Here is a 25033-nt window from a genome sequence, read left to right on the forward strand (position 1 = left end):
AGGGAAGCAAAAACACATATGAAAGACAAGAAAGAGACAGAGTGAAGATGATGGACAGATGAGTGCTCTGGGTTTTTCTTTCACCATGAAGGACAGTTTCCAAAGTAAGTATTATAACCAGGCTTACACTGTTAGGGGCCGACAGCAAGGGTATATTGCTGAAATCCCCCCAATCCTCTTCTATATAATAAAGCAAATAAATGACACAATGTACAAAAAATACCAACTTAATTTTGGATGAGCAATATGAACCAAATTTGAGCTTGATTGGCCTACTATATCTATAAATAACTGATTTTTCAACAAAAGTGCCCACATTTGAACAAGTGATAATATTCATGGAACACCCAAAATCAATAGAGTTCTTCCCCTAGGGGTCACCTATGTTGGTTCTAAAGGGGGATAGTTATTACATTCACACAAAAGATATCTGGCCTGAATAATGTCAGAAAAGATATTAGATACAGTATTTGTTGGATGATCAATATGAACCAAGTTTGAGCTTGACTGGTTGACTATTTCCTCAATAATATCCAAAAAAACAGATTTTTCAACTGAGGCTCCCCCAACCATTTGGAAAAAACACACCACCAGGTGTCAAAATATGACATCATGTAAACTCAAGGTAGCGGCATGAAGACAGAGAATTGTTAGACAGTTGATATGAACTCAATTTGAGCTACATGGACCTGATAGTGGCAGAATAATGGTCAGAGAACCAATTTTTCCCACAAAACTCCACCTAGTGAATGAAAATGACACCTTATGAACTCTGGATGGTAGACAGAACATGGACATTTATAAGACAATCAATATGAACTAAATTTGATCTTAATCAGCTTATTATTGCTTGATTTATGGAAAAAAAAAAAAAAAAAAGATTTTCAACTAAAGCGCCCCCATGTGGATGACTTATAATACTCATAGAGAAGCTGAAATCAATAGGGTTCTTCCACTAGGGGTCCTCTATATTGATTATCAAGGGAGAAAAAATCCAACCAAATCTGTCCTAGTTATCACATTCACACGAAGGATATCTGCCAGCATTCGGGGTAAAACCATTATATCCCTGAAACTCCTTTTTGGAGACATAATAAGTATTGGAGCAATGCTCAAAATGGCCATCCCTCAATATATTACTATTAAAACTACAGATAAAAATGTTACTCTATCAATACACCAAGTTTACCATCCCTCCCAAAGTTTTGTTTTTTTTTTTCCCAATTTTCAATATTCCTATTTGGAAATGTGACTAAAAATGGATGGACACTAGAGCTGCAGCTATCAGTTATGTCTGTAATTGATTATTCTATTGGTTACTTTCTTTGATTCAATTTGATTAAACAATTATTTGAATATCTGATTAAAAAAAAAATAATAAAAATGTGGAGCAGACATGTCAAAGGACAAGTTGTCATTTATTCCAGAACCAGCTGAAACAACCACAAAAAGTATGAAAGTAAAATATGTAAAAACTCTTTATATAGAAATAACAACAACAACAGTATAAAAGTATATCTAAAAATATCTATAGATATAAACAACAACAAAGAACTCAAATTACATCTACAAACAATATGTGCACTGCAGTCTACACCACATTTGGATCTATCTTACTAACAATTTAAGAAGGAACTAACATACAACTGAAAAAAATAAAGACAAATGTTTTTAATATGTGTTAAAGCTTAACAGTTTAAAGTACGTGATGGTTCCAATGAAGAAAAGTGAACATATAGATGTTTTCTGTGTTCTTGTCCTTGTCTTTTCTGAGCTACGTTCCATGTTGTTTGTATTGATCCTGGCATCGTGTGCGTCACAATAAGTGTCCATGTGAAACACAACAGTGGAACCAATGTTTAGAGGCAGCGAAATTAACCAAACGAAACTTCAATTCAGGAAAATTGTAATCAAATAATTTTTTAATCAATTTGTGTTGGTCATTTCAGCTCTAATGAACATGCACGACTGTCCCTGGACACCAGATCAGTTTTGGTAAATTGTTAGTCATCGTGGTTAACTGTGGTCAACGATTGACAAATATTTTATTCTTAGATGATGATAGCTATCCTCCACCTCCAGTTTCATCAATTCATCTGTAGGCTGATGGAAACTGCAGCATTCATGTCTGATTATGTGTAACAAAGTCCATCAGCTCAGATAGATGGAGGAAACACAACCTACACAGCTCTGTATTTTTAACCAGCCTCAGTTGTTTCCCCCTGCTCTTTCCGTATGTTGTGAAAGTAGATACATAGGTGAATTCAGCCTTGCGTCCTCGCTTTCAAATCTGAACATGGTTGTTAATATTGTCTGCTGTTTAACCACATTTTGTCCACACTTTGTTCTTGTGGAACATATCTACAACCACACAGATACTCAAACAGAAGACCTATTAAATGGGTAGACCGTGACGAGGAAGCACGCTTGATGATTTACATTTGATGCGAACGCTGACCTATAAAAATTTAAATTAGCTTTTTTATGTGGAGGCTTAAAAGTTTGTTCTTTTGTTCAAACATGATCTATTAGTTTGAGAAACACTCTTAAAACTAAAGCTTTCTGGGAACAGTTGTGAATGGGGTGAAGAACATGAAGAGAAACACTTATGTAGGGTTCTACAGTTTCTTTACCGCTTGCATCTGCTGTGATACATTTCTCAAAGGCATCAATAACAAAGACTATCATCCTGCAATAACTGTCTACATGAATAAATATTCATTTTTTTCCTTTTATTTTGAAAAAGGCAAAATTCCTAATAAGTTGTTTACATAGGTAGCAGTGCAAACACAATCTATGCAGATTACCAGGAATTATTTTACCCAGGTTAATAAACTCCTGTTAATAAAGGTTCCTGGGAATGTTGGTGGAAAAGGAATGTTGGTGGAAAAGGGGCTAATGGTGCACCACAGGCCTTCAGTAAGCCATAATAGTAAACCACAAACACAAACCTTAAATTAGGGGTCTCAAACATGCAGCCCGGGGGCCAAATGCAGCCCACCAAAGGTTCCAATGCGGGATGAATTTGCAAAGTGCAACAATTCCACAGTCAAGGCTGTGGAACTCATTTTAGTTGCGGTTCCACATACAGACCAACATGATCTACAGTAAAATAATAACAGCAGAATAACCTACAAAACATAAGGACTCCATATTTTTTTCTTGGTTTGATGTGGAAAAAAATATTACACTATGCCTATAAATAATGACAACTTAAATTTTTTTGTCTTTGTTTTAGTGTAAAAACTAACATAAAATTATGAAAATACTTAAATTTACAAACTATCCTGTAACAATAAAATGTGACTAATCTGAACAAATATGAACAACCTGAAATGTCTAAAGAAAATTAAGCACAAGTTTAACAATTTTCTGCCTGTTACTAAGTGTTTAGTGTCTTTGTGGCAGATACTTCAGGGCAAAAATAAGGCTGACAACCCACTCCAGGACCCACAAAAACTGAAGTCAAGGTCGTCATCGAGACTGATGGACGAACAACAGTGTCTTTGTAGATTCGATCCATAATGCACATGTATAAATGATAAGTTGAGGCATAATATTGTTAAAATTGCACTTATGTTTCTTAAGAAATTTCTTTTTTTTTCCAGGTTATTCCCATCTTTTTGTTTGGATAGTTTATAAAAGGAAGTATTTTCATAATTTAATGGGGTTTTTTTGCACTAAAACCGACAAAAATTTGGAGTTGTTGGTATTTATAAGTTATTATGCTATTATTTTACTGGTCCGGCCCACTGGAGATCAAATTGGGCTGAATGTGGCCCCTGAAAGAAAATGAGTTTGAGACCCCTGCCTTACCTGTTCCTGATACAGCCAACACAGCCGTATACAAATAACAGATGTGAACCACACTGTGCATGAGATTCAGTAATACTAACTTAACAGAGAGACAGCGAAGAAGACAGCCTTGTTTGTCCAGTTTTGTTCCTTGTAGGGCTGGGCGATAAAACGATAACGATACATATCGCGAAATAACTTTTCCTCAATAGAAATAAGAGACATGCTCAATACAATTTCAATAGAATTCAGTTGTCCATGTTTTGACAGACATAAGAACAGCAAATCCTAATTAAGTAGCGTCCCACTGAACCAATCACACTGGAGCCATGTCAAGTTAGGTTGAAGCACACAGCACAGGCGGAGCACACACACTGATGTCTGAGCTACAGCAGGAGAAAATATGGCAGAGAACTTGGGAGACCGGGTTATTGAAAAGTAGGGTTCCAGCGTACAACAGAGGCACAGAAGCCAGGAGTTGGACGTTCAAAGCATGTTAAGTTTCACATTCAGTTTAAGGTAGTTATGGCAGTTACAGAATATACCCCTGGCATTGTTTGGTAAAGATGGTCTGTTTTGTTTGGGTTCTCTTTAAAAACTTGAAAAACTTTTAGTTTATTTTTAAATATACGGACCTGTTTTATTTATCTGAAACAGTTGTATAATGTTTTTCAGCACATCTGTCATGTTCAACCTCTGACAGATAATAAATCATGTTTAAATCAAAAATAACCTTCTAATGTCTTTAAAACTAACTAATGAGCAATGGAAAAGTTAAGCTCGACAAAAACAGGGATTTGATTTATATTGTGATACATATCGATGTTGTCTGATATGAAAAAAAATATTGTGATATGATTTTTTTCCACATTGCCCAGCCCTAGTTCCTTGCATAGGTTTTTTTTTTTTTTTTTTTTTTTTTCACATCTTTTTGAGAGTGCTTCCCAGAGGCTGTAGACACTGGGGTTGTTAGAATCATAAAGTTCTGTCAGACTGTACAAGGCCTGTCCTCCTCAGAAAAATCAGACCACTTATACTGTTATTGTTAATGGCTGACATGTTATACAGGATTTTCTATTTGGCTTTGAGTCTGTTCAGGTCAAACTGAGCGCCATAGCCTTTGCATCAGTAAAAAGTGGCAGTAGCAAAATGATGCTAATAGCATTATCAATACTAAGGAGTTACCTCTATTCAGGGAATGTCTCAATGGACCATGTCCCTTGAAACATAATAATTGTTGCTCTAGAAAGAAGATACAGTCAATACGGCACTTTAGAATGCCCCATTTCCTTCTAACTCTCTCATTGTGGACCTTTTGTTCAGCTGCAAAGCCACCCAACATTCTCTAAAGGGTTTCAAATGTACTGCTGACATTTTTGACATTTTGATTTTTAAGAGCAGCCAGCAAAATCACCTGTTGTGCTCAGTGCTATTAGCCATTAGCTATTAGTCATCAGTGCAATTAGTGCTATACTATTAGCACGCATAGCATAAAATGGTGCACAAAAGGTTACCTGGCTTTTGTTAGTGAATCTAACAAAGGCCAGAAATGTATTTATTGTTTTTATTCATTTATTGTAGATCTTCCTTTCCCAATTGTTTCTCTTTTATCTCCAAAAGGGTGCCTTGAAAAAAACATTTTTAGTAGATCTGCAACATGATCTGGTGTAGTAAGTAAGAGTCTGGTTTAGATCAGCTCTAAATGTAAAGTGTCATGAGATAATGTTTGTTATGATGTGGCTCTATATAAATAAAATTTGATTGGTTGATAGTAATGACAGCAGATGCCATTCTCTTTTTGCTTAAGTTCACATTCATACAGAAATTTAATGCTGAAAGTTTGGGGTAGCACAGGGCACGATGCTGGGACTAGAGGACATCCTGTCATTTAATATCATTTAATGGCTGATGATTTTGGCACCAAAACTTGTTATACATCAGATGTATCTGCAGTGCTGTCCTCACAGAGCTGAAGTCATCGTGAGGTGTTAGAGTGACTTTTTGGATAAAGGATATTTCAGGCCAACCTCAGTAAAATTAACCATATGCAGTTTTGTTGACATTACAGTACCAAAACTGATTAAATACTCAACAAAGACACTTAACACAAACTTAATTTCATCAGAGCCAGCAGAGAAGACCTGCTCTGACAGCCCAACACTGAGTATTATCTATGAGAAGCTGCATTTCAGAGATGAATGAGAGTTCACGTTCTGACAATACACTTCCCTTTACAAAAGAATAGGAAGGAACTACACACACCATTGCACAAGAAAAACTGTCATAATGTGACTTTTACTCGAAGAGGTTTACAGTAAGCTAATATACATATTAATGCTGATTGAGTGGGAAATATATGCAAATACACAAATAGATATTTTGACAAGAACAGCAGCACTAAAACGAAAGAGCCATTACAAATTGTATATGCATATATAATTAGATAGATAGATAGATAGAGAGAGAGAGAGAGAGAGAGAGAGAGAGAGAGAGAGAGAGAGAGAGAGAGAGAGAGAGAGAGAGAGAGAGAGAGAGAGAGAGAGAGAGAGATAGATAGATAGATAGATAGATAGATAGATAGATAGATAGATAGATAGATAGATAGATAGATAGATAGATAGATAGATAGATAGATAGATAGATAGATAGATAGATAGATAGTAATGGTTATTTCTATCCTCAACACACTGAATTAAGTCACTGTTTGTAAGAGTTCAGGGATGTTTTGCAGGTAGTCTATGACAAATCAGAATTTCATTACATCTTTATTATTCAGCTTACTTTCAGAATTTAATTGCAGGCTTTGCATTAAATTCTGTCTTTGTCACTGCATCAATGAACATTTCCAAACCATTTGCATCCAAAGTTTCTGTTCCTTCTATAAGTACAGTGGTTTTGTATGAGGTGTCATGTGACACTCAGCAAACACTCCTGGCTTCAGAAACTACTGACCTGTAAATAACAAACATGAAGAGAGCAGTGCAACTAGGCCTACATGTGTCACACATTAAATTATCAGTTGTACTGGATTTTCAAAGTAATAAAACAGACATTCATTTAGTAAAACATCTCCAAAAAATTCAACATATGAAAATAATAGTGAATGCTTCAAGTTCTTCTAAATTACTCATATGAGGCATTTGAGATCCGTTAAATCACAGCATAAGGGGAGCTGGTAAGAATACTTTTCATGGTAGTTGTGAATTATTTTCCTCCAAATAAAAATAAAAAAAAGAGAAAGCAAATCCAAAGAAACCTGTTGTCTGTCATGCTGTTTGCAAAGCATCACACAAACAAAACTCAACATGGCATAGTTTGTACTGAAAGAAGTGTTTTTCTTTTTAAGTCAGGAATTAACTTGATCTTATTTCAGAATTCCCACACATTTTTACAAACTTGTTTTGTCAAGGTTTTGTCCATGACCATTCACCGCTTCTAAGTACATGAGGGTAATTACTGTGTGAAAATAAAACAGCAACCATTTTCATTCTCAAACTGTTGGAGAATCAGCCACAATCTAACTCCTCCACTCACTGAAAGAAATAAGGTCCATTCCATTTTTAATATTTCTCTTCAGTACATTTGTTTTGTTTAACAGGTATCCCTGTGAAGAACACATTTCAACAGCTTCAAAATCTGGATTTACAGTTACTTTTTGATCAGAATATGGTACAACCCACACTGGAACCACTTAATTACCCCTAATAAGAGTGAAAAAAATGCACAATTTGTAATTTGACCAGCTAAAGTTGTCCCGGTCCTCCCGATTAGCCAGTCCGGGCCTGCATGTAACCTATTCTGACTTAAAACTAATTCAGATAAACGCAGAAAAGTTTTTTCATCACTTTTCTAGGCCTGAAAAATTGGGTTTTCCAATGATCTTGGGAACCCTGTATTTTCATGGATTTGCCTCTTTTTCCTGGTTATACTGACTAATTAGTTAGTATGAAATGGTTAATTATCTCTAATTGGGTCTCAAGAGAAAAACGTGTCTTTAAGATGATTATAATCCAATAATCTGGTTGAGATGACGATCTCTAAGAGTATGGGTTTAGCTGGTGAAGCACATACATTCTATTAAATGTCTACTGAAGTAAGAATCCAATAGCATCTAATAATGATGGGATGTTTCACAAAACAGCCATTCATAGTCTGTTCATTTTTAAATACTGAAAAATACGGGAAGACGGTCTGCAGATATAGTGCAGTATTTCCTCATGAGGAATTACAAGTGAGACACTCCTGGAATCTTGTCTGGAAAACATTTTAAGATTTGAGAAGTTACATAACACACTAAAAAAGCTTTACGATCTAGACAATAACAGTTTTATGTATTTTACATTGTACAGCTTCACATGGCAGGCAGTGAAGTGTTAATGGGTACCATGTAAGAAATAAAAGTTATCCGGGTACCAGCTCTCCTGATGTGTTTGAAAGAATTTGACCAGTTTGAAAAATACCTTTGAGACTTCATTATCAACAATGGATACTGAAATAAAACACAATATTTGTCCTTTAAAATGTCCGTAAATACTTGTCTATATACAACTTGTGAATAACTTGGTAGAGTGAGACCGCATGTTTCAGAGACTGGACGAAACAGACTCACAAGTATGTACATAAAAATTGGACATAAATATCCAATAAGAGATGAATTTGGGATTTCCACACATAGCACAAATTAACGGCTTTTTTAGCGTTTTTAACACAAGTTCTAATCCTATGCAAATATTGTGAGCAAATGTGATTTAAAACAGCTCTACTTTTGAGATCGGTTTGATTCAACAGTTTGAAAGAGGCCTTGCACACACACACACACACACAGCTCACACCCCCACACTGGTCGTTGAAATGGACCAGTCCTGTCAGCTCTCATTGTTAGCCAAGGAGCACTGAAAGCGTACCCCCACAGATATCCACATGGGACGAGAGAAACAAAGAGCACAATCCCTACCTTCTCTCATTCACAAAACGCAGCAGTGTGTCTCCCGCTCTGTGCCGAGGGGCTCCCTTCAACGCACCAGTGTGGAAGCGTTGGCCTCGCTGCTGCTGCTGCTGCTGCTGCTTTAGAAAAGCCTCGCAGAGTAAAGTTTACTGCTGCCACAGTGATGGTGCACTGCGATTGTGTGAGTTCTGTTCCCTCCCTGAGCACTTCTCTCCCTCCTCTCCTCACAATCTCTGGATGTCAGGAGTGTGAGAGAGATGAAGAGAGGGAACGAAAGAGGGAGGGGGAGGAAGGGGGGGTGGTGTTGGTGGCTAAAAGCAGCTTCAGGATTCATTTACATGCAAATGGTCTGAGGAGCTTCCACTAATCCCTGAGAGCCGGACAACTACGCTTCCTCCTCTTCCTCCTCCTGCTCCGTCAGAATCATTTAGCCTGCCTGTGTGAGTGGTCAGTCAATGAGAGACGGAGGCGGAGGGCTGTCCTTCACAGAGCCAGTGGTACTGACCTAGAAATGAACTGGACTTAGACATGTTCTGTAGAGAAACTTTAATCAAATTAGGCTGCGTCGTCCATTCTCACACACACTTTATCCTGATTCAGAGTCTGACTCCGCTCCACTACTAAGTGAAACAAAGGTGGGAAGAAGCTGAGAGAAGATGAGGATGATTTCAATGTCCAGGTGTGTGTTAGAGCGGTAACAGCAGCACAGAGAATCAGACTGTTACTCATAGTTTGGGTTCCCGCTTCTTCACCTAAAAACCAAGGTAACTTTGCCCTACAATTGCAGGTTTTTTTTTAATTTGACTCATCTCTGTATTCGAAAGTGTACATGGTATTTACAGAGTTCCCACACATCTGCATCACTTTTCAAATATATATTTAAGCAGTTTTGATGAATGTTTATGGAAGTGTTTCCACCAACATTTCCAGGAACTTTATTTACCTGGGTGAATGACTTCAGAATCTTTTTTTTGTCAGTAGGATTCACACAAGTAAATATGGACCACACACCGAAATTGGTCCTCTGCCTGTAACCCATCACTAGATCATGCATACATGCATCACACACTGCATACTAGGTGCAGTGGGCGGGTTAAGTGCCTTGCTCAGAGGCACATCAGCCAACAACTCTCTGCCTGTCTGAATCGAACTGGACGACCCTTCAGTCACGGGTTGATTCTCCAGCCATCTAGGCCATAGCTGCCCACCCCGGTAATCTGTGTGGTTTGTGTTTCCAACACATCTTTAAATTCCCAAAATGTTATCTAATCAGGCTTGGCCATTTTGTGTAACCAACTCAAAGTCCTGCTGAATTTCTTTTTTGTGCATTTGGCAAAGATGTTCAATGAGGTCCAGGCTCAAAAGAGTGTATTTGTCAGTCTGTCCATCTGAAAGACTGCAGTGCACTTATTGGAGTGAGCCTTAACGCTAAAATGAGCGTATTTGGCAAATGGACCTCATCATCCATCCACTTCTCAAAGCTTCTCTTCTTTTGTTCCATTTATCAAATGACCAAAACACGACATTAGCTTGAACACTGTGGGTGAATGTAAGTGCAGAACACTGCAAGTATGTTCCACCAATAAGTGTTCTTCTGCACAGAGCCCCGCCCCCAAGGATCTCAGGGCATCTGACACGTCCTCCCCCACTCTGAATTTTTTTCAGTGAAGGTCTGAGTTTAAGGTAAAGTTTTTTTCTTTTTTGTGTGTAAACACACCAAGGTCTTCCAAGATTAAACAAGAAAAGCACTCGGAGAGCGCAGACCTCCACCAAGGCAGATCAGCCCCCCCCCCCCCCCATCACCACCAAAATTTAATCATTTGTTCCTTGTGCCAGTATCAACATTTCCTGAAATTTTCATCCAAATCCATCTATAACTTTTTGAGCTTTCTTGCAAACAAACAAACACACATAGCAAAGTGATCACAATACCTCCTGGTGGAGGTAATTAAACAATAAAAGTTCCTGTAAGGTGCATTAGTTCATTATTGTGAGCTGATTACACAGCAACTTGTTTAATTCTCTGTCAGTTACTTTTAGATCCACCTCATTGACTCACTCATTTACATTGTTTGAATTTTGTGCATCGCCAGAATCATGTGGTTGCAAACAACCTATTAAAGGAAACACTGCTGCTGTCTGTACAGGAAAACATTCATTTCAACTAAATATTTTCATTATTTTAAAAAATACGTCAGTCCAAAAATGCACAGCTCCTAGAGAGATGCAACAAAAAATCATCATACATGTCACATTACAGCTTAAAGCTCTAGAATCTAGAGTAAACAAGGGCTAAATTTAATTTCAGTTTACTTTATTATTAATCTTATGACTCATTTTTTCATGATTTTGGGAATCCTGTTTGTTACAGTTCACCAAAGGACAGGTGGACTGAACACCTCTGATATAAGGATATTATTATTATTATTATTATTATTACGAACACTGCGAATTTCCCCATTGTGGGATCAATAAAGGAATATCTTATCTTATTATCTTATCTTACAAATTAATGTGACATAGACTGATTTGAAACAGCTGACTCTACATCAGCATCAAGGTGGAAAGGTTCATGATTTCAAAGCATCAAGTGGCATATTGATGGTGTTTCTTTTTTTTTTTTCTATAAATTTGCGGATATTTATGTGTTACAACCTGTATTATTATTATTATTTTTTATTCAGTTCACCGCTCAAAAAACATGATCCATTTTAAACTCTTTGAACAAAAATTCTTTTGAAATAAGCTGAGAGAGGCTTCAGCTTTCATTTTGGTGCCTGTGATACTTGTCACTCGGTGCAAGTACCTTTAAGGAAGTCAGTTTGGTGTGCTGAAATACTGCACGTGGCAGACAGCTCCCTTGACCACAAATTAAACCTCAAATATAAAGACAGTTTCAGAAAGGGATCTATTGGACTTCCTGCAGCCCATCTGTATAAGGTCATCTTAAAAAGTGACACAACAGTCAGGATGCATCATCAAAAGAACAAGGTTTCCAAAGATCTTTAATTTTGACACAGAAGAAACCAAAATTAAAAACTGTCTGAATAATAACAGGACATCAGACGTTTTTCCATCCAACTATTTTCAAACACATTATCAGTTTGTACAGTAAGAAAAACCACACCAGAAACTCCAAAAACCTGTGGTCAGGTCATGTGATGTAATTCAGACAGGTGTCTGTGTGGTTTCTGGTTTGAAGTAGGGACCGTATGTGCACAGCAGTTATTGGTTTCCACTACTTTCTGCAGTTCTGTCTTGTATTAAAGCTATAATGGAGCCAAAATTCACACTTCTTTTCTCCCTGATTTGATCAGTCAGAGAGGAAAAAATATACCAAACTAAGAAAAAAATACAGTTTTGTTCCCTTTGTTACTCTTTGAGGTTAAATCTGACGGCTGTTGGAAGTCTTCCTCAAAGCTAAAAACTTCTGTGACACTCCAAAAGTTCTTGTCTCTCAGTCAGCCGTGTACTAAAAGGGGGAAGTGTGTATCATGAAAACTTTGCCACTTTCACATCATTTGCTGCATATAAAACAGATGCTGTGCACTTATATAAAACTGGTCTAACACAGTTTTATGATGCAAATGGAGACATTATATGTTAAATATATAAACAGTAAACACACAGTAGCATCCCATTCTAACGATCATATTCTCAGAGGCAGTTAGAACAACAAACAACAAAGTCTGTGGACTTAAATACAGGAGACCAGTGTTCACGCACCTTTTCAGACTTTAGGTAAATGCTATGTTTACTTTTGTAATGTTCGTCATCAGATTTCTTATTCTAGCCTTTATTGGGATTTTTTCCCTGACTCTAACCAAGTAATAAAGTCGTTTTTGTTTCTAAAAAGAACCAAACCTTATTAATGATAATGTCACATCCTAAATGAAATCTACATTATGTTACGTAGTTGTTGTCTTTATCTATGACAACATGTTGCATGGTCAGTTCTAGTTTCTATGTATACATAATAGCGTGCAAACAGTATGCTAGTATAGTATATGGTATACTGTCTTTGTGTATTTATGTAAAAGCCATGGATGGGTTCAGACTCCAGATGCTTTTATATGTGGGTTTAGTCTTGACTGTACATATAATTAATTTTTTTTAAAAATCATTTTATCAACCAGATATTTAGCAACACAATTATATGAAGCCTTTTTTCCTCAGTTATAAACATACTTTTCCTGTTTTTTCACCATCATGAAGATGAGCATGAACATGAATAATGCACTGAGCTAAAGAAACTCAGTAACAGGAAACAGCTCAATGTGCAAAAACTCAGAGATATTATCTTAAAAGAGTTTTACAGATATGAAACTTCCTGTGAATTTGCTGATACATGAGAGGAAAATGATCAATCACAGAATATAGTGATACAAAATTAACAATAACCAGCCTTTCAGTGAAAAACTAATAGAGATATTCTCTCTATCACCTGTATATGCTGTTGTTAGTTCGATGTGTTTTCTGAGGGCGGGGCTGTAACAGGCGTGGATTACTAAGTCAGTTTGACCTGTGAACACCAAGATTTTGCAATATTGGACAGATCTTTACAAGACAGGCTTTCAAAATGATGCAAGTTTCTAAGGCAAACATGTGATTCAGCCTGCTTAAGTCAACCAGACTTTTCTTCCCATGACAGACGCTGATATTGTTTTTTTCTGTTAAATAAATTGTGTAAAAAAGCAACATACATACAAAACACAGCGTTTGTTAGTAACTAAACATTGCACTAGAGTCCATGGTTGCCATTTTTATCTGTAGTACTGATCATTTAGTACTGATTAGTATTAATATCCATGTTTAAATCATTAGGGTTTTTTTTTTATCCTTCATCACACTGAAGCCATGACATGATATATTCACAAAAACAGTCTGAAAATAGACAACAAACTTGACCAATAGCTTCCCATTTGTAGCTACAATGCTATCAGTATCCAGTGTGCTGCTGTCTGTTTCCTGCCTATAGATGCCAACACACTCACAGATGACAACATGCAAACTAGTTTTCACATGTTGAGATCTGAAGTTCCAACCAACAAACTCTTTAACTACAGCACAAGTTTTAAAGCAGTCGGTGAACACAACATAGTTTCTCATATAACACAGACAACAACTGAGGTCCAGTTAAAACACTCCAAAGGTGCTAAAAACAGGAAGGAGAGAGCAGTTTGTTACCTGGTGTGGAGGCTCAGCAGACAGCAGTGACACACATGTACGACTCGACAGGATGTCATATCAGTGCGTGTGTGTGTGTGTGTGTGTGTGTGTGTGTGCAGAGGCGTGGCACTCTGTGTGTGTCAGAGGATGATGCATTTCCTGGCCTGAGGGGAAACTGATTCCTGGTTAGATCTTCTGCTAACTCTTAACTGTTTGACTTAGATCTGTTGGAGGGAATGTGGGTCCACCCCAGCAGGACACTTCCATATTTTTGGGGAATGTCCTAAAATTGCCCCCTACTGGATAGACTTGGTGGAAAGGACTAATCTGATTACTGGGTTACAACTTCAGGAGAGTTTCAGTGTATTTTATTTGGATAACGTACCAACTGGACTGAGGAAACAAGACACATACCTGCTGTGAATATTACTGGCTGCTGGCAAGAAGGTTATAACCCTCAAATGGCTGAATGAAGAACCGCCGACACTTTCAGAACAGACAGAAATAATACATGATGTCTATGTTATGGAGAACAGAACCTTTTCTATGAGACATTCTTCCTGAAAAATATGAAGGATACTGGAAACACTGGAAACGGTTCCTGAATCTACCTGACTTTACACCTGCTGGTCCTATTCCTTCTTTTACTCCCAATGGCAATTAGCTTCTCTGCTAAATCTGGTGCATGCATCTTGTTCTTTGTAACTGATGCCAATACACACTGTCCTGTAACTAAATAAAGAAATACAAATACAAATTATTTGTTTTATAATTTGAAACTGGTGAACTGTCTCACCTTTAACAGGCCACGAACAAAAACACCAAATACTCAATAATATATTCATCCTATTTCTTAAACCTTTAAATGCCAGGTTAGTAATGTAAACACCATATTTTTTTATTCAAAAAACACACAAAATTTTTTAAAATGTTTTTTCAATATACAACATAAAAATTGGATTATTTATTTTGTGATTTTTAAAGCTTGGTATATGTCAATGATTAACAGAAACATTGATTAATATGCATGATTCTTTTTTGTATTAGGTCAAATGATCTAAAACATGTCAACTATTTTTTACTCACTTCAGAGAAGGATGCTTGTAGTAATTTAACATTGTTTACAATGTGCTGATTTTAGTGGCAGGGTCAGAATTTTAAAAATCATGCGAAAATGAACAACTTTTGAATTCTGACCTAATGCAAATTGTACAAAATAAGATGAACTTTTAGAACATAAATTGCAAAGTGTGCATAATATGCCCAGCTGCATACTGGAAGGTTAAGCACAGTTAGTAACAGTGCAATTCTGTAAACACATTTAATACACATTTTGACAAAACGGTGTAGTCTGTATAAATAACACCACAACGTACATGAAAAAGCAATAAACAATGAGTGTAAATACCAAATCTGAAATCACGATGTTCAAATGAGTGGTTAGTAATTATCATCAAGTATGGCAGATTTACAAATGAAACGAAAATATGCATCCGTTATGAACTGTCTTCCACATCAGTGAACAATACATCCGGTTGAAAACCTGTCATGCGTGTCATTTTTTTCAGAGGTACAACTGTCTTTAAAGGAGTGATATTTTGCATTTTTAAATGGAATTATGCATTTTAAAACATTTCCCTGTGGTCTACATGAACTGTATATGCTCTGCTTGGGTCTGAATTCTTCATTAACCACCTAAGACCCAGCTATGGGTTTTCTGTCCACATTTGTGAACAAGAGTTCCACAACTTTATAAAAAAAAAGAAAAGAAAACTGTCCACCACAAAGGACATTCCATAAAAATTTTAAAAACTGCATCTGAAAAAACTGTTGCATCATGATTTTTCCAAAATAGGCATTTATTTAATAAAAAGCAAAAAAATCTTGTACTTTGCTGACATTTCCTGGGTCTTAGGAGGTTGATCCGACTCCACAGGTCCATCTTCAACCCTATTGCTGAGTAATGACACCAGAAAGGTCCTTCTGAGCACCGGCCCTTTAAATGCAAATGAGCCACTTCAGGCCCTGCCCCCTCCAGGTTGTTGGCTGTGCTGTTCTATCCTGTTCAACCAACAGCTGAACATTTTAGGTAATCAGCTCGAAGTTTGGACATATTTTCAGTATGGACTACAACTGCTGCTGCTGATAAACAATTATACTCGGAGAAATGTTCGTCAAAAGTCTAGACCTTATATGTGCAAATGTCGTGACGCAACTAGTTATAGACGCAACAAATTAAGAAGGCATTAAAGCTATACCGTATGATGTGGCATTTTTACACTTTTCTTTTGTCATCTTAAAATGCTCCTAATAAGTGTGTGTCAAACTAAAATGGAAAAGAAATCCACCAGGTATTAAAACTCAAAAATGTTTAATTCTCATATATTTCTGATAAAAGTCTGACCAATCATTTTAGTCGGTCCGAATAAAATAATTGGCCGAACCTGAATGAGCCTCCTGTCAATCATCCATTACGGCCGTCCAGCATCCGATCCATTATCTCCGTCTCACATATCCATTATGTGTCCCTGTGAATCTGACGCTTCACTGGCGCTGCTTCTCCTGTCACTGACCACAGTCTACTGTCTAGGATGTGTTTGGATAGAACTGACATGCACATGTGGAAGGGAAAAAACTGATTTATGAACAGAAACAACGACTGAGGGGCACAAACGAGAGTCTGATGAATGAAGGATGGAGATAAAAGTCTGGAAGTCAGCTGTACTGGACTGAACAGGTCTGCATAAAGCTCAGCTTTTATGACGGTGGGACTCATACAGGTACATGTACATGGTGTCATACATGTAAGATGATGTAGGATGATAAATGTATGGACTATGAAACTTCAAATGTCCACGGAAAATTCGCGGAGGCCACGCGTTCACAGTGCGCGCGCCCATCCCCTGTGCACTGCAGTGAAGACCCTGACCCAGTACTGCACAGACCAGGTCTACTGATGGAACAGGAGCCACGGACCCACGGCAGGTGGATGATGTATCTGATTACTGAGGGAGGGGTCCACAGACACGCCAAAACGGAACGGACCTCCACGTCTGCTTCCTCCTCCGTTTTCATCGCGCATCAGGAGAGAGGAGGAGGAGCCTCAGAGCTCAGGCAGAGGGAAGGGGGCGGGGCTTTGGAGGGAGGCGGGTTGTTCATGTTCAAACTTCTGCTAAGTGCTGTGAGAAATGCCACATCGGTAGGTATAGCTTTAAAACAGGTTGTAGAAATCCACTTGATTTTTACCAAAATGAATATAAAGATAGCTTTGCAGCACCTGGAGGGTTCAAATTCAAACTTCATGAACTATTAGGGTCCAAATACACAAATAAATGAACCAAAGACTAATAAAAGTGGGTTTTAGCAAAATATGAGCCCTTTAAGTCAGCGAAACTCACAAACATGTCAAAAAGGTGAACGGTGAAGAAAAAAAAATAGCTCTGAAAAAGCTCTTCAATCTGTCAGACTTTCACAAACTGCAGAGGTGACAAATGTACATACTTTCTTTAGTTCAGTACAAGTACAAGGAGTAAATAAAGAACTGTATATAGGTTTATACAAGTCCAGGTAAATGGATGTACTATAAAAGTAAAGCATGAGTTTTAAAGGACAGAACTCCAAATATTATGATGCCTTTTCTCAGTTATCCAGTCTTCATTTCATGTCTTTTTCAGTTTGTTGCATCTATCATGTTGTTGTTGTAGCATTACTTCTTTCATGCTATTTTTCCTCATGTTTTTAGAAGAAATCATAAGAAATTATTCAATAAAAGTAAATCACAAAATCAGAGACTACAGATGTGTTTCCCCTTATGACATCTTTTAAGACATTTCACTGCATTCCATTCATTTTATATAATTTTTGTTGTGTTACTTGAATGAATTAATCCAAAATATCCAGTGAATTCCATCCACTTGGACACTTTGAAACCAGTCTTGAGGTTGTGAATCCACATAAATGATGTCAAATATAAAAACAATCTATAGTCTCCTCAGAATATTGACTGCAAATTGAGTAGAAAGTGCAGATAGTTGTGTTTAAAATGAAGAAAAAGCTTTAAAACAGACACTCACACAAGCACAGCTGAGTCTGCTAATTCCAGTCAGCTGAACAGAAGAACATACGCCCCCTAGTGGACATCCCAGTGAACACAACTCACTTCAGCAATAGCAGCACCACTGACTCTACCTCTACCTCTCATCTCTCCGTTTCTGTTACAGGCTACCGTGTTTACTCTACAGATTTAATGAAATGACTAGAATTCTTCTGTTTTATTGTTTTTACTGAGAGTCTTGTTATTCTCTGAACATGAATTGAAAAAAAGGTCTATATTCTTCCTACTTGTTTTACTAATTTTCACACAAATTTCACGACCACTGAATGTTAAGAAAGAGTCAAACACCAACAAAATAATGATTTTCTCTAATATGGCTCAATGACTCGTTATTTTCCTGATTTAACATGCACATATTTACTGGTGGTCCTGAGAGGATTAAAGGTGTCACCATGTTCTCGTACAACAACATTTATTTAATGGTTCTGACCAACAGAGAAGTGGAGCCGAGTTGGAGAACAATAATTATACTCATAGTAATAGGTTTTTTACATCCCAGTAATTATATTTAATTTGTTACACATTTTACTTTTGACATTATGGTTTAGAGTTGAAAATATTAATCGAATAATCGACTCAAATCGATTAAAAAATGTATTAAATTACAATGTTTCTGATTTGAAGCTTCGTTTGCTTAATTCCACTGTCTCTAAACATTGGTTCCACTGCTGTGTTTCACACGGACGCTTATTGTAACGCACATGACGCCAAGATCAACACAAACAACATGGAACGTAGCTCAGAAGAGACAAAACGCAGAAAATGTTTATATGTTGACTCTTCTACATTGGAACCATCACTTACTCCTTTAAACTTTGAAGTTGTCACACAAAAAAAATTCAAAATATTTGTCTTTTTTCTGTTGTATGTTAGTTCCATGTTCAGCTGTTAGTCAGCTGGATCCAAATGTGTTGAAGACTGCAGTGCACATAGTGTTTGTAGATGTCATCTGACTTGTTTGCTGTTTATATTCATATCTATAATTTATACTGTCGTTATTGTTATTTCTATATAGATATTTTTTTACATAACCTTTACTTTTTTTTACTTTTTTTAAATCCATGAAAAAATTCCAGCATGTGTCCACGTGTACTGTGTGAAAACTGTATGATGTCTTACATTTGTGTTTTGCATTATCTTCTGTTATCTTCTGTTCTTCACTGCAATTTTCGAAGCAAGGGTTTTGTGGTAGCACTCTAGTTGTACTCTGTACTAGGAGCAGCTGCCCAATGTCCCTAATCTCGAACTCTATTTTGTTTGATGTACGCTGTACAGTCAAATGACAATAAAGGCAATTCTGATTTTTGTGGTTGTTTCTCTCATAACAGGTTTAAATGTTCAGATTTGTGAAATGTTTTGGCATAAAATAACTGTCTAAATTTTTTTACTAAAGAAAGTCACTTTTTCTTCAGTTTTCTCTGTTTTGATATAATAACCTTTGAATGAGTTTTCATGAACATTGACATCATTTGTGAATTAAATATAGGAAAATTCATGTTTTACACAGAAAAATACAAAATACAGAGGAGAGCATTATAATAAATGGTGGTAAATCAATTAAGATACGTTAAATAGAGAGAAAATTTCATTTGCGAACTGCCAAAAAACGTATGACTGGGTCTTTATGAGTTAAATAAAGGTTAAGTAAAATAAATTTTAAAATTCATGTCCAAAATTGTAACAAAGCTACGAGAAACACAAATTGCATGGAAATCAGTCTCATAAAAACTACCTAACAGAATGGAATCACCTTTTTGGAAAAACTGTTTCTTGAACATGTACCTAGAAGTTTGAATTTAGTCGAAGCACCACAGGCTAACAAGGAGGAGGTGGAATTTATGAGAAAGTCATTCAAATCTGCTCGACATTTTATGTAAACACAGCTATCATTTAGTCCATGAGAGCAGTACGTTACGTCGTTAGGGAAAAATAACATTTGTAGAAGTTGTTGAGCTTTTAAAGAGGTTGAAAAGTTGAGTTTGTTAAAGAGTATAGATAAATTGTATACAGTGAGATGAGTCAGCGCCGAGGCTGAAGTCAGTGTGATAATCACCAACTGGACACACACACACACACACACACACACACACACACACAGTGCAGTCTGCATTGTTACGTTTGACATGACACAGCTGGAGTTTTGTTTTGTTTTTTTTAAATGGCTGTGAGTGATTTAAACAGAGGGACGCCTGATCAGGATGTAGGGAACAGACTGTCTGCTGGGGCTTTTCTGCTCTTGGAGTTGTTGCTGTTTATTATAGCCCAAATTTAAATACTGCAACATGTAAGAATCAATGTCTAAATAAAGTCATAAATAATAGTAAACCACAAAATCAGAGTCTACACTGCATTTCCTTCATTTACATAATTTTTGTCTTGTTACTTGAATGAATTCATCCAAAGCTATCCAGTGAATTCCATCCACTTAAGCACTCAGAAATCAGTACTGAGGTTGTAAATACACAATGTGGTGCCTAATATAAAAACAATCAACAGTCTCCAGTCTCCAGCTGTAGCCAAATTCTTCACCGCATTGAAAGTAAAAGGTAGATGAAAAAAGCCTCAGAAGATTGCTGTTTTATCTCCTATTTGTAACCAAAGGTAAATGACAACAACATTTTCCTAACACTGCCTGGGTACAGGGAACAGCTGATTTATGTGGGGCTGTGAAATATTATCTATATTGGCCCCACTTTGGTCAGATTTTGAAGAAAATTCACAAATTTAAGCAGATTTCAGGTTTCACAAAGTCACACAGTTTCTGGAAATGTGCAAGTGAAATTTTTTTGGATTCAGATTCAAGATACCAATTTTTTTTTTTCATTTTGGTCCTTTCATTGTCTATTTTGTTGATTTGCTGTTGTTTTTGTTGGTTATTGCATTAACTTTGTTGATTTAGTGCTATAGATAGATAGATAGATAGATAGATAGATAGATAGATAGATAGATAGATAGATAGATAGATAGATAGATAGATAGATAGATAGATAGATAGATAGATAGATAGATAGATAGATAGATAGATAGATAGATAGATAGATATGACTTTATTGATCCCCTCAGCCAGAAATGGTAAAAACCACAAACAAGTGAGAAATGAAATATAAAAGAAAATGAGAAATTTGGTATTTATATAAATATTTATATAAATAGAGAATTAGGGCTTAATGGGCTCTATGCACAGCCCCACTACTTCCTGAACTACAGGTGGCTCCTTCATTTCCTGTCTTTCATTATTGGACACACTGATTAATCCATGTGTGTCTGCTACTTCTTGTTGGGACTACTGTAGTCAGACACACCTGGATTCATCAGTGTGTCCAATAATGAAAGACAGGAAATGAAGGAGCCACCTGTAGTTCAGGAAGTAATGGGGCTGTGCATAGAGTCCATTGCTGACATGAAATCAAAATGAACAAGATTATCTTCAGATTTCATTAAATTTCAGATTACTTTTGTGTGAGGTAGGAGACAAATGCACTTATGCTCCAGATCATTGATATTGTGTGCTTATCTGATAAGTTAGTTTATCTAAATGTAAAGCTCTGGTCAGCTTATATCTAGGCTCACCAAACCCGTACTGTGGCATTATGACGACCTCAAATCAACCAAGATTTTGTACATTTATTGGAATTATTTGAAGGTATTTCCCCCCTTCTGCCATTATTTTGCATTGTGTATCATTTATCTCACTGCCAGTAGGGGCAGTAGTGAGTCACCTTGGTTGTTTAGATTACCGAGGACTTGTTGCATGAGCTGATTTTTGTATAAACATCAGTGGAAGAAGATGAAGCGTTGAGATGGTCCATGCTGATATCATTCATTCCAAGTGGTGAAAAAGTACAGAACAATATGGCAGACACAGATTAATGGAGATGGAACCTGAATACACTGAAAGGTGAGAGTGAAGAGCGTGTGGCTTTTATCGCATACATCTGTAAACTACACAATCGGAGGGACCAGCTATCAGATAGAGACAGGATTCTTTCTCAGACCACTCAATCCTCAACAGTCATGTTTTATTTCGAATAGAAAAGGTCTTTTGTCCTTTGAGCAATACATTCTAAAACAATTCATGCACCAGCTATTTTCAGCACATCTGGTATTCTATATAAACATAAATAAACTCAAAAAATGAGTTACTTAAAACGGCTTCTTACTCACTGGAAGCTGCAAAACATCTTGCATTTATTGTGCATGTTACTAATGAGATATAAACATATATTTAGATAGAGCACCTAACTTATAAAACACAATATGATTTATCAAATATACAAGATGATCTACACAATCTACTTAACACAAGGACTGAAAATAAAAAGAATAAGAAAGTTTAATAAGAATGAAGACTGAAATAAGGAACAGAATGAACGTATATATTAGTCTGTTATATCTTAAATTCATTTTACTCTGAAATACCTGCAGAAATTAAGTGTTTTTTTTTGTTTTGAGAATGACAGATTGTTTAAAAATTTAGCTTTAAACCTGACTTCATCTGTGTGAACTCAGGTATTCTCTTCAAAATCTAAGGCCCTGTTTCACCCCAAACACAAAAGTATTCTGCTTGCCTAATTGGATTTACACATCAACAAAGTGAAAACTATCCTCATTTACATTAGAACACTGAAAGGCCTAATAAAGGTGTATTATTCATGCCAGGCCAGTAGTCGGCAAGTGACATAAACCACATAACCATTATGTATTCCTCCATAGACTGGAGGAAGTAGAGCCAGCTGTTATTGTTGTCGTCCGGTTCACGCATGTCAATTTGAATGAAAGTGTAATGCACATGCACAAAGCGGAGCGTGACCTCAGTGTTTTCACTGAAAACTCCAGCTCACCCGTTGACACGGCAGCAATGGCTGCAGCATTTGAGAACATTTCCACCCTGGAGGCAGTATTCAAAACTTCCATTTTAGGTCATCTAAAATGTTTCTGTGTAAATGGTGTTCCAAAAAGCACAAAAACCTTTCTGTGTGATCCTAAAACAGTTGTCATGTAAACAGAACCTAAATGTGGAACTTAAATATGAGACCATGTTAATCATGTTATTTTGTTTCATCTTACATGATGATCTTGAACATCTAACTTCAACCTTTTCACACCGTCCTTTCATCATACATTGTTTGCAGAGACAGACGGGGGAGTGGAGCTGTTGTTAGACCTCCTTCCCTCAGTTAAGTATAACTGATGTAACGCTTCATGTTGTTGCTCATTTGAGAGGTCACGTTTTGGCACGCACCTCTTCAACCTGATGAAAACTGCTCACGTGTAAAACAAAAAACACTTAAATGGTAGAGTCTGACACTCTAGGCAAACGCTTGTACAATATCATATTATTATGAGAATATCATAGCTGAGGCCTTTGTGCCATAGGCCTTTATCAGAGCTCAGAAGATGAGATACACAAGGCACTGATACAAAGCAGCACAGATTTGCAGGAGACCATTCCCACTGGCTCGAAACAAAGAAACACATACGGCAGGTAAAAGCAGATATATTAGCCTGGAGCCAGGCCTGGAGGAAAGGCTCCTCAACAAGTACCTGGTGGTTGGGTCTTTGCCCATGGGGCCCGGTTGGTTTCAGCTCATAAAAAACAACATGGGAGCTCCTGTGGGCCCACCATCTGCAGAAGGTGCCATACAGATCTGGTGCATTGTGGACTGGGTGTCAGCCAGGTACAGGGGCTCTGGAAATCTGATCCTTGGCTGCCTAAAATGGTTCTAGGAACATGGAACGCTACCTCCCTGGGGGGAAGGAGCCAACCTCCCAAGTTCATGCAAAGAGGTTGAGAGATACCGACTAGCTACAGAGAAGAGAGGTGCAGAGCTGTCAACTGATCACCATCTGGTGATGAGTTGGCTCCGGTGGCTGATCAGGCCTGGCGGGCCTAAGTGAACAGTATGGGTGTGCTGGGAATGTCTGGCAGAACCCTCTGTCCTGGAGATCTTCCATGTCTGACAAAGCTTCAACGGAGGCGGGAAACATGGAGTCAGAATGGACCATGTTCAGCACCTCCCAAAGCAGCTGTGTGGGGTTGTGGCTGCAAGCTTGCTGGTGCCTGCCATCAAGCTGAAGGAGTCCTACAGAGCTGGGTTGGCACTTGGGGCTCCGGAAGCAGCAGACAGATACCAGCAGCCTAAGTGGGCTGTAGCTCTGGCATTTACTGACACAAAAACTTGGGCATGGGAGGAGATTGAGGAGGCCATGGAGCTTGACTTAATGTCAGCCTTGAAGAAGTTCTGATAAACTGTCAGGTGACACAGGAGGGGAGGCAAGGCTCCACCAACACTATTAACAGTGGAGACAGAGTTCTGCTGACTTCAGTGGGGGATATGGTCTGGAGATGGAAGAATTACTTGGAGGATCTCCTAAACCCTGCTTTCATGCTTTCTGTGGCAGAAGCAGAGCCTTAGGACTTTGGGTTAGGCTCGGCCTTCATGGTCAAATAGGTTTCCTCAGCAGGGTGGCAGGACTCTCCCTTAGAGACAGGGTGAGGAGTTCCACCATCTGGGAGAGGCTCCTCCAAATTGAGAGAAGCCAGTTGAGGTGGTCTGTGAATCTGGATGGATGGATGGATGGATGGATGGACAGGCAGACAGGTGGTTGTATGGATACACAGATGAATAGACATTCAGAAGTACGTTCTCATTTATCAGAATGGAGATGCTGTTGCCTTAAAGGAGCTGGCTATTTCTACAGAAGAAGCAGAGGATATTATACCCTTAACTGAAAATCTCAGAATCAACAAACCAACACTGGCTCTGACAATTCAGATTTTTGGTACCCAAGTACAGGAGGAAGAGGAGAGTTGGAGTTACTTATGATCTACAACTTCACCACAAGGTATCACACCTTGAAACCCTGAATGACTGACAAATGACATTAGCTTTTTAGTAACATCAAATATGTCATCTCTGTCTCCATATATGAGTCAATATGTCCTTGAATACAATCATAGATTTACTGGAAGTCTTTCTGCTCTAGCGGCTTGTTCAGACTTGTACAAT

The 25033-nt window shown here is 37.5% G+C and overlaps 1 protein-coding gene across 2 annotated transcripts in view; it reads right to left on the reverse strand.

Moving 5' to 3' along the window:
* septin12 (septin 12) overlaps positions 1–25033 on the reverse strand; it is a 118682-nt gene that overhangs the window by 33353 nt on the left and 60296 nt on the right. Inside the window, exon 1 of one of the 2 annotated variants that reach the window (XM_030141522.1) lies at positions 8750–9083. The exons of the other annotated variant lie outside the window; for it this stretch is intronic. Within the exon in view, the coding sequence (XP_029997382.1) occupies positions 8750–8759 (10 nt within the window). The 5' untranslated portion in view covers positions 8760–9083. Of the gene's footprint in view, positions 1–8749; positions 9084–25033 lie in introns of those variants that run through there. 2 annotated transcript variants of the gene reach the window in all.

Source organism: Sphaeramia orbicularis, chromosome 8 (genome assembly GCF_902148855.1).
Source record: "Sphaeramia orbicularis chromosome 8, fSphaOr1.1, whole genome shotgun sequence".
In the NCBI taxonomy this organism is placed as follows: Eukaryota; Metazoa; Chordata; class Actinopteri; order Kurtiformes; family Apogonidae; genus Sphaeramia; species Sphaeramia orbicularis.